The sequence below is a fragment of the Sinocyclocheilus anshuiensis genome, unplaced genomic scaffold, assembly GCF_001515605.1.
Source record: "Sinocyclocheilus anshuiensis isolate Anshui unplaced genomic scaffold, SAMN03320099.WGS_v1.1 scaffold209, whole genome shotgun sequence".
NCBI classification, from domain to species: Eukaryota; Metazoa; Chordata; class Actinopteri; order Cypriniformes; family Cyprinidae; genus Sinocyclocheilus; species Sinocyclocheilus anshuiensis.
Genome location: NW_015540880.1, coordinates 191,749 through 203,204, shown reverse-complemented (window position 1 = coordinate 203,204; position 11,456 = coordinate 191,749). Strand labels below are relative to the sequence as shown.

Sequence of the window (11,456 nt, the reverse complement as noted above, 5' to 3'; positions counted from 1 at the left end):
GAACCGCTCACGCATCCTGAACGCGAGATACATATTTCAGCGAAGAGCCGCGAGACGAAGAACGCCGTTTCGCTCCCTGGAATTTTTTTTTAAAGAGTAATTAGTTCACGTTCGTTGCGAGTGTGTGTGTGTGTGTGTGTGTTTTGTTTATATATCGCTCTGTAGTAAACGCATTACGCTAGCCCGAATCAACTGTCCACATGTTTCCCTGAGCGTGGACGGACAGTGTGTTTGGTGAATCTCGGGAGGAGCACGAGCACAGACTCCACTACGCGCGTGGGGAATTTAGTCCGTTGAAAATGCGCACTGAGCTCGAGCCCCATTTGTGACTGACATTAACTGTCTCCTGTCTGCCTGTCTCTTCCCTTGGTTTTGTCCCGTTTTTAGGCTTTTCACCGAACGAGAGGACGGAAATACTGTTGGACGGGCTCTCCATAACTGGAAGTTTCTTCCGTTTTGCTACAAACTATTGCCGTAATCTAAGGAGAACCTAAGGAAGCGGGGTTTTCCCCCCCCTGTGTGTTTCTGCACCGTTAGACATGGACGGGGAGATATATCTGAGCTCTTGGCAATCATGACTTATAATTATTAAACGTGTCGGCCAGATACACCTACTTTTTTTTTTTTTTTTAATTTACAGACGTTTTTAGTCTGTAAAAACATCTACAACCTCTCAAGACCTATTGACCCCTCTTAGACTTTGCATCGGCTCAAAGTGACTTTAAAGAGGAGGAATAAAAAAACAGACTGAAGAGAAGAGGAGCGCGTTAATACATGCTTTATTACATTTTTTGTAATTAATTATTTTTCTCCGTCACTGGCATTTTGATTCTGTATGAGAAGTCAAGTGGAGGGTCGGACGACAGCATGCCGCGGAGAAAGCAGCAAGCGCCGAGGCGATCTTCAGGTAAGCGGTGCATGCACGGTTTGTTTACTAATAATATTGCATAGGGAGGAAAAAACAAAACACATACAATTACTTGCACTTAATTATTGTGTTGTTTGAAATGCTTAATCTAAATATTAATATTAACTTTCAAAGAATGTTAAAACAAATGTAATTTCCCTCAGAATGCATTCGATTTGCTCGTAAAAAAAAGAACGCGTAGAGTAACTTTTTTTTGAAGTTGTGCCAAATTAAAACTTCCACCGTGGCCTATATAGTCGAGTGAAAATGTAGTTTCAAAGTGCTCCAGTTCGTCTATTTAGATGCGGATTGCCGTCCTTGATTTGATGCTTGATTGATCGTCTGTCATGTGGCCGCCTTTGATCTATTAATTCCTGATAAACATCAGTAAATCATTCACTATGGAAACACGCATGCGCAGTGCGGCCGCAGCCTCTCAAAGGACAACTTTTGCCCCCGTCGTGCGGGAAAATAGAGAAAGGAAAGAAGTTTTCGGCAGGGTTATACACTCCTTTTTTTCGTCATTCAAAGAGAGGGAGAGATAAGGGATTGCTGGGGCGTGTCGAGAGCACAAAATGTAGCAGAGAGAACATCTCTTCCCTGATAGATGTCACTGAGCAAGGCCTCTGTACTAAGATCTGTTTTCCTCTCAACTCAATTTATTCATGCGAAATGTACCTGTGCTCTTTGATGTTACAAGAGAGAGCAGGTTTCAGTTTTTAATTCATCTTCCATGAAGAGCAAGAGAGTGAACCTCTGATTTGCGATGAACACTGTTGGATTTCTTTTGGGGTGATTAAACATAAAATAGCCATATATTTAAAAAATGTTTTGTTGTATTCTACTAAGGGAGTTCTACTTAGTCCTTTTGGCTTTCTTTTTTTTGTTCCTTCGTTTTTTTTTTCTCATTTAATCTCTGTGACTAACAGGTCCATTCTCTCCCGAATGAAGGCTCTCTTTCAACTTCAAGCATCAGCAGAGTTACAGATCTGCAGAATTAGGCCCTGATATTTGTCTGATGAGGGAACAGCCGACATACCAGACATGCTGCTGTAACTGAGGTCGACTAACAAGCGCGATACATAAATGAGGTTTCATTCCTTTGCACTAAATAACATTTATTATTCCTTTATTTTACATTTACCTTTCTGTTCAGCGGAGGGAAATGGTGTTTTGAAGGGATTATTTAGTCTCCGTGGCTGTATGGCGAGACTGACATGGGGAGTTCGAAAGCTCACAGAGGTGAGATGGCGCCTGGTAATCTGACCTGGCAGCTCCTCCACAAAAACAAGCCATCAGCCCCCTCCACCTCAGCTGAATATTGATTTAATTTTCTCTATTCTGACAGGCATGTTCATCATTTGCTTTAATGGTCATTCAAAAGTTGGCAGGCACATTGTTTCCGTTTTTCCCATAGCCTGACACTTTCCCCTCTCCATCAAAATAAAAATGTTAGGAATTATTGATTGAGGGAATAAAAAGAAAAACTGCTTAACTTGACAAGGTGATTTGTTTTTACTAAAACTTCTTCCAAATCATTCAAGCTGCCTTTAGTATTTTTTTAAATGTTGTGCTCTGCGCTAAAAGCACTTTCTACCTCCGTTCCAATGCTCCACTCTTCCGTTATGCTCCACCTCTTTTAACGGATGACTTTGCCTCGATTTGGTTGCTATCATTGCCATTGTTTGCTCTGAGTGATTTACATGTGTTGGCTGTGGGCTCAGGTCGTTTTGGTGCAGATCGGAGTGGCCCTCTCTGTGTTGGGCTGCTGCAGTCATTTGTATTTATTTGCTTGCTTTTCTCTGAAATAGACACGGGCCTCCCACGTAGAGCACAGACTGTGTCTGTGAGTTTGAGCTCTAGCAGAGAGGAGACGAGCCAGGGGAGGACTCGGCGATGAATGCAGCATCTCTCCGCTGCTCCAGGTTTCATTTGGTTTTGTGTTTTCACAACCTCCCACGCAGATAGAGACATGCTCAGTTTGCGTCCTTTCCACGGGCCTCTGTCCTCTGGTTAGCCAGGGCATAAACACTGCCATGAGGTGGTTTGCGATATTTTTTTCTGTTATTGCTTTTCCTTCAGTTTCACTTTTTATGATTTTACCTCTTAGATAATTCTCTTTTTACGTTTACTTAATTGAATTCTATTCACATTTGTGAAAATATTCACACACAAAAAAAACAGCCACACACAAACACACTCGAAAGAAAAAGAAAATAAAACGTGAGGAGGGAGGAACCAGCACAGGGAGTCATTAAAACGCATTCTGTCCTCGGCACCAGAGGCTTCTTAATTATCCGACATAAAGGTAAAGGTTCCTCTGCTGGCTTCATTAGGGAGGAACCCTAATTATCTGAGCTCCTGATGGATTTGTGACAGGCTCTAACGATTAAAGCTGACAAATTCAGCGAAGTGTCAGGTCTGCAGCTGCCTTGATGTAATCAAGTTGATATTATACAGTCCCTTTAGCCTGTAGTGCTGAATTAACTCAATTTTCTGGTGCAGGTGACAAATGGACTTTGCTACCTGACTAATCACGTCACCGTGGCAATGCTGCCTAATGACCTCAGTAATCCAGGCTCTTAACCGCACTGCTGGGCCCAGAAAGCATTCGAGGCAACCAATCAGAACGGCCCCTGCGTTAGCCAATCAAGCCCGGCGCTCAGCAAACACGCCATCATTCTGTCTCGGTGCTGATGGACGTACCACTGTTCCGTGTCATTGGTTGCACTGCCGTTCGAGCTCTGAGTGTACCAACACACTGTGCTCCTGCTGACAATAATCGCACCACCACGCTCTCGAAATCTGAAAATACTGTCAGAATTTGAGTGCTGTTGAGCAGCTCGCTTTGCTTAAGTCTTTCAGTGCAGTGTTACATACAAATCAGTCAGCTTTGAGAGCTGAATTTACAGATTATTTCATGTGCAGGGCTGTTACAGCTCAAGTGTGATTTATATGTTTTTGTAGCAAGAGTATGTGGTTAATTCCTTTTATTCTTTTACACAGATTTCTTATATTCTATTAACGATGTGGAGGTTTTGTTCTAGTCTGTTAAAAAAGCGTGGTGCCTCTCCATATTCATTCTCATATCAGGTGAGAAATGTGAAATATTCTGAATGATCATTTCTCAATTTGGGATGTATTTGTATTAAGAGATAGGAGTTGACGGCCATCATTTGTTTTGTGTGTACGGCACAAGTTATAGAAATAAATCTCTAGGGGTAAATTTAGATGTCATGTTCTATCTGTTTCGTTTTCTTTAATGCCTGTTTTCATGCTAGCAAAAAAAAAAATCTATCCGAAAGATGTGCGAATGCAGCATGACATCTGGGCTCACCTTGGGTTGGCTTCGCTGGAGGGTAGACTCATCTGCTCTCATGTCATTAACAGGTGACATTGACCCATTTAGTCAATATTCATGTTGGGACCCACCACTTACAACTAATAGTTTAATTTGCATTTGGGGATCAAGCCAGTGGCCTATAGGAAATCAAAGTGTGTCCAGTTATTCTGAGTCCTGAGCTTGCCGTTCCCCTTGTCCGAGATCGTGGAGGTTGAGTTTGATTAATGAAGATCGATGACAGGTTTTATGGGAAGAGTGGATCAAAATGAAAATATGTTGAGACTTTGCATGAGCCAAGTGTGACGGTACACAGTCTGCGGTAAACAGTGCTCTGCGGTTTTAATGAGTTTAGTCACATTTGGGAGTTATCTGGTTTCCGCAAGTTTTTGTAAAGTCTAAAATTAAGAATACTTCCAGACGTGTGTTTGTGCGTGAAAAAAGCTAGTGCGTCTGCTGATAGATACTGAAAAACGAGCACACAGAGGACCACAAAAAGCTAGCGTGTCACCAGAGGAGGTTTGGATTAGAGGTACTGTAGCATTATGGGAACTCAAAACTATCAAAAGGGCCAGCTGTGTTCTCCTGTGTTCTCTCTCTCTCTCTCTCTCTCTCTCTCTCTCTCTCTCTCTCTCTCTCTTCTCGTCCTGTCTGTTTTGATCCTCCATGTTTCATTTCTCAGCTAATTTAGTCCACAGTGAGTCAATAAGATGAGAGGGAGGGGGAAGAAAGACAAAAGAGAGAAAAGCTCGAGTCATGACCCAGCAACGGGAGTCTCCAAGCTAGAGGAGTACACGGAGGTCAACGTGTACCCAGGGGAGCCCACGTCTGCCTTCTCTCTGTCCTGCCCTGCACTCATCTGTTGCTGCTTTCCCTTGTTTTTTGTCCCTGGCTCACAGGAAGGATGGGGTGTTGTTAGAGGCTCGGTGGAGGTTTCTCATCCCAGTATGCCGTTTTCCTCATAATGTGCCTTATACATCCTCATCAGATAAAACACAAACGGCTCGGCCAACAGATCTGTGCTGATGTTTACAACGGGCCAGCAGGAGATTGAGCTTTGATGTTTGTGTTGTAGGATCTGAGGAGTGTGTGGCGTTGCGAACAGGATGATGCTGTTTGTGACATTATCTGATTAGTTGTGTATTTTTTATAGATAGCTTAGTTATTGTGATATTTCAGTGGTTGACATCATTTTATCAAGAACGGATCAAGCCTTGCGGTCATACATTCATATTTAGCAACATTCATTTTGACAGATGAGCATCAAACGAAAGGAAGCTCTTTGATGATGTTAAGTAAACACCCATGAAGCCCTCTCAAACTTGGGGAAGTCACGTCCTGGGACTCACTGTTCCTCCTCCCATCAACCACTGTATTCTCAACTCAAAATATCCTGCCTGTCTGAACACAAAAGACCAGCTAAAGACAGATGAAAGAGAGAAGGCACACTTTGTAGGTTTGTCTGCAGATCCCTTTGCCTTATTTTCGTAAACAAAAGTACGTTGTTTTGTTTAAGGTCATAAGGTAAAGTAAACAAAATTGCAAAAATATTGACTGTTTTCAAACAAGTTTTTAAAACACTTCCCCTTCTGTCATTGGTCAGAAAAAAACGAGTCCAGCCTCCCAACGTTTGTTTGGGATATTCGGGATGCTCAAACAAACAAAGTACTGAGTTTCATTCACTAATAATTGCATTTTAATAATTCCATTTTAATGGATTATTTTAAAGTTGTACACACAGGAGAACTTCTCACAGAAATTTTCTGCCAATAACACCTAGATATTTTGTACATTTGAAAAATGTTTTTGTCCAAAAGTTAACTGGTGAACCAAAATGTTTAAATGCAGATTTTATGCACACTTGGTGAATGAGACCCAGTGTTATGATGACTTATTTGCTCCGCATGTGAAACTGGTATGTCATTTTTATATCAGAAAATGACGCATTTAACTCCAAGAAAGGGCCTCGGGAACAAGACTGCGAAACTGAGGGTTTTGTGAGAAAGCAGTGATGTTCAAAAATGCAGAAAGTAAGGAAAAAAAAAAGGAAGAAGTGAAAAAATAAAAAAGAAGGGAGCGAGTGATAGAAGAAAGGAGTGGTGCTCAGAAAGGTATTAGAGCTGACAGATGAACAGGAATGGGGAGAAATTCTCCCGCAGCAGCTGGGACTGCAGTCATTATCCTGACAGGTGTCAGTTAAGAATTACTGCCTGCCTCAGTCCTCTGCGCAGCCCAGCTGTCTGCGCAGCAGAGAAATAACGCTTTACCCTTGTCACTTTGTTAGTTCGTAGCCATAGCCTCCGAAAATGAGTGGCCCCAACGCTAATCGATAACCAGTGTATTAGCAATTATTTTGCACATTGATTTACGAGGGCCAACGACGACTTCTGTGTTGTTATTAGCCCTTGATTAGATCTGCCCGCACACGTGAGCGCACACACTGTTGCCAGGTGGATATATGTTTCCTCCGAGGCCCCGAGGTCTAGAACAATCTTAGTGCACAGTCTTAGTGGCCCTGTTGGGCCTTCGATTACCTGTGACCATTACAGAGACAGGCCCTTCTTAGGCCCCACATGCACCCACACACACACAAACATGTACAACACCTCTGTGGGGGTTGAAATACAGCCCCATTTCAGACCGGCCCTGGATGAATGCAGATAGGGTTTGAGTATGTGTGTGTGAGAGGGGCTTGTAAAAGGCAAGAGTATTAGTGAGGTGTCGTGGTCCGTTTCAGCTAAATGAATGGCCCTTTGCTGTAGAAGGTGCTCCTGGTTACCGAGAGTTATGGCTGACAAGATAGGGGGCTTCTGGGTAATGTCTGTGTGAAGGAGCGCTGAACCTTTGCAAAATTTATTTTCATGCTTGCGGTTATTTAATACTCAACTTTAAAGCCGTCGTCAAGAACTTTGTAGGTGTCTTGATGGGTCTGCAACAATTGAGGTGGTGCGAGATCTGAATTTTGGGATTTATTGGTTGTTAAAGGGATACTCCACCCCAAAATGAAATTTTTGTCATTAATCACTTGCCCCCATGTCGTTCCAAACCCGTAAAAGCTTAGTTCGTCTTCGGAACACAATTTAAGATATTTTGGATGAAAACCGGGAGGTTGTGACTGTCCCATTGACTGCCTAGTAAATTACACTGTCAAGGTCCAGAAAAGTATGAAAGACATCATCAGAATAGTCCATCTGCCATCAGTGGTTCAACCGTAATGTTATGAAGCGACGAGAATACTTTTTGTACGCGAAGAAAACAAAAATAACGACTTTATTGAACAATTAGTCTCCTCTGTCTCTCTCCGCATCACCGTAGCACCATTTTGGAGAATATCTACTGAACGCAAGCCGTGTACGCTCTTCTGTGTCAGCCGCGCCACACGAATGCGCTGTTTTTGTTCAAATCAAAGCGTAAATACACATAGAAAATGTATCCTTGTGTTGCGGTTGACACAGAATAGCGTATGCAGTTTGTGTTCAACGGATGTTCTCCAAAATGGCGCTACAGTGATGCGGAGAGACACAGAGGAGACGAATTGTTGAATAAAGTCGTTATTTTTGTTTTCTTCGCATACAAAAAGTGTTCTCGTCACTTCATAACATTACGGTTGAACCACTGATGGCAGATGGACTATTCTGACGATGTATTTCATGGGGGTAAGTGATTAATGACAATTTTCATTTTGGGGTGGAGTAACCCTTTAAAGGGCTAGTTCACCCAAAAATGAAGATTCTGTCATCATTTACTCTCCTTGGGTTGTTCTAAACTTCTTCTGTAGATCCTGAAACGAGAAAATGGTCTCCATACAGTTAACAAGAACTGAAGCTTTCAAGCTTATAATTGATATAATACCATTCAAAAATTTGAATTTTTTTTTAGGAAATTAATACTTGTATTCAGCAAAGATGCACTAAATTGATCAGAAGTGATAGTAAATCATTTATGGTGTGACACTGAAGACTGGATTAATGGCTGCTGAAAATTCAGTTTTGCCATCACAGGAATAAATCACATTTTAAAATATATGAAAACAGAAAATAGTTATTTTAAATTGTAATAATATTTAGTAATACTACTGTTTTACTGCAAATAAGAGACTTTAAAAAAATCTTATCAATCCTGACATTATATTAGTGTGTGCATATGTATTTTGAAACGTGTAAGCTTCAGTCATAATTTATTGTAATTAAATAGAAAAGTTTGACCAGCACAGTCTTCAAAACTTCAGCTTTTGTGTTTCACAGAAGAAAGTAATTCATATGACTTTGAAAAGATATTGAGGTGAGTAAAAGCCGTGAGGTAACTAGGTTATCATGTCACCTGTGAAAACAGAGCTTGCGTATAGGTCGAGGCGAGTACAACAAACTAACAATATCGTGCATATTCATTACCGTGATATATCGCATTACCGAATACCGGCACAAGTCTACTCCCAAGTCTGAAACCATCCTCTCACCCTTACGTAGTGGTGGATTATGTTCTTTATGCTTGAGAGTGGGATTCGTGTTTGCTCGAGTGCGACCTTTGCCCTACAGGAACTAAAAAGAGAACCTAATCCCTGGGTTCCCCTGATGTGGCGATGTAAGAACGGAGATCCCTTTTCCTCCATTCTTGATCAGAGGCGTTACGATACTCCTCTATGAGCACTAAGCCACTGGACACACAATGAGTGGATAAAGATAAGCCTCCAGCTTGTGTTGACACTCTCATTGAGCTCCATAAGCTCAAATCATTATATCTGCACTGTTGTTTACTTCACTGGTTTGCACTCTATCTGCCATGTGCTGCTTTATATATATTTTTTTATATATTTTTTTACATTTTACCTTATTTGTATATTTGTATAGTTGTATTTTATACTTAATCTGTATATCTGTATTTATGTTCTACTGTTAGTGTTATCTGTATGCACCAAGGGTCTGAGAGTAACGCAATTTCAATTCTCTGTGTGTATGTGCTGTACATGTGGAAGAATTGACAATAAAGCAGACTTGAATAATGCACTGCTCCGGATCGCTCTCATAAAGACCCGGCTCCTCTTTTTTACAAGCCGTCTTCGAATGGTCGCACAAAATGCCTCGATTTTCTGTGTTTGTATCCTGACACTTTCATTGCTCTTTTTTCGTGCACTGTTTAAGACCGCATTTGCAGTCCATCGCCCCTAAAGCTAGGTAAAGAGCTACGTGTAACCCCCATCTCCTGCTGAGGGTCACTTTTATTAGCATCATTGATAAAAGCCTGCCTGCACACACAGACAATAGCTGGTAGATCCTGGCTGTATTTTTTTTTTTCCCCTGGATGGAGAATTGTTTTATTTAACTGATAGGACACCGGAAAGTAATGAGTAATATTTTTTTTCCTTTTTTTGTCCCCAGTTTTATGGTGCTGATAAGGCATCTGGCGAAAGTATATAGCAAAACGGTACAGTTTCTTTTGTAGAGGGACAACCGGCAGGACGGTTCCCTTTCTCACTATATATCATCACTGTATATGCTTTCCAATCTTTGATTTATATATGTCTCAGAATCATCTTCTAAAATATGAATCTCTGGCTTTTATATTTCAAGATCTTTGATAAACACATGCAGAGTTAATATCAGTTTTAAAATAACTAATGCAACTAAAATAACGTCTGGTTTTCATTTCATTCACGCACAGAAGCCCTGAGGGACATGAACTGTATTCGAATCCTCCTCATATCTGTTAATAGACGGGTGAACATGTCGTGACTAGTCTCCCAGCCTCAACTTTATAGGTATTTATAGTGATTTGGACACAATCACATTCAAATGCCAAATGCCACATGTTCTGAGAGGCCTAAAGCTTGTTTGGAGACGGACTCACCCAGACAGTGTCAATCATAGCACTATGCCTTAGCCTGAGAAACCAGCGGGAGGTGTCCTCTTCAAATCTGCCCCCACCCCACCTCTCCTCCCCTTCATGTTTTTGCCCTCTTCTCTACTGGCCACCGCTTTCTTTAAAAAGCCATATGCTTCCCAGTTAAACTTCAGCGTGTGCACGCATACACACGCCAAGGCTACGACACATATGAGGATCAACTATTAACCTTGTCCAGCTGACTGAAAGCCGTACGGTTGGTGGAACTTTAACCGAGGAACGCATCATTGATCATTGACTTGTTCTGCTCGGCCCCTGAAGTCTGTGAGCTTGGGAACTTGAGATGAACAGATGTGCTGTGAAGAAGAAAAGTCAGGTGACTCAAAACGAGGAACGCAAACATTTACTCTTCCATTAACAGATCTGGGCTTTATAAAAGCAAGACAAACTATCTAGGGAAGAATTAAATCAACAATAGAGGTTCTAGAACTTAGTACAGATAGAAAGTCTTGACATGTCAGGTCAGAAATTCAGTATCTCAGGCCTAAACTGGTTATAAACCAAAACATTACAATGTGTCAATCATATTTGGTAAAAACATAGGGAATGTGCCAGGGAATTTTTTTTTTTTTTGTGGACCGACAATAGGAGACAAGCGGTTTCAGTGTTCTGCTGAAATGTAGAGTTGACGTGTCGGTGTGTTTTTGCATGTGTGTGTGTGTAGCTCTTCTTCACCAGCGCACCGTCTCCATGTTAAATTGGTTATGGCAGCGCAATCCAGCCCTACTTACAGCCGTCAGAGCAGCCACTGTGTGACGAGCCTCAGCGAGGACGTGTCATAAATACTGAGGTGTCGTTTCTTTCATGTAAATATACCTCTGTTTCAAGTATTGTCCGTCAATACTGCACACGGGGGGGAGATATCTAGCTGCTGCTCAAAGTGCATGGTCTGGAAAACTGCAGCAGCTCCTATTAGGCCTAGTTTTGTCTGGGAGTAAAATAAACACTTTTTTTAAAGGGGGCATATATAAGGTGTTTTTTTTTTTTTGCTTTTTAAGCATTTCCCCCCTAAACTTTGCTTTTCATGTTTTCTTGGACCAAAAAATTGTAATTTAGTTTTCCACGACCATTTTCCACTTTGTCTCAGATCCAGAGAATTAAAGGCAACATAAACATATGTACGTAAAGGTAGTGTCAGCTGAGAAAATTGTTTTAGTTATTGTTTTTTTGATCAACAATTACAGACGTATTTTATTTATGTTACATGCACTGAAGAATTGTTCATACTACTAAAAATGTTGATTTCCTGTTTTTGCTTCTGTACCTTTTAGGGCTGCACGATTAATCGCATGCGATATTTAACGCGCATCT

At 41.3% G+C, this 11,456-nt stretch overlaps 1 protein-coding gene across 2 annotated transcripts in view; it reads left to right on the top strand.

Moving 5' to 3' along the window:
• Nucleotides 1–11,456, top strand: part of LOC107688322 (teashirt homolog 1-like) — a 39,515-nt gene that overhangs the window by 1,951 nt on the left and 26,108 nt on the right. The window contains exon 2 of one of the 2 annotated variants that reach the window (XM_016485950.1): nucleotides 388–907. In XM_016485950.1, the coding sequence (XP_016341436.1) occupies nucleotides 868–907 (40 nt within the window). In that variant the 5' untranslated portion in view covers nucleotides 388–867. Of the gene's footprint in view, nucleotides 1–164; nucleotides 908–11,456 lie in introns of those variants that run through there. The other variant, XM_016485949.1, reaches the window with a different exon arrangement.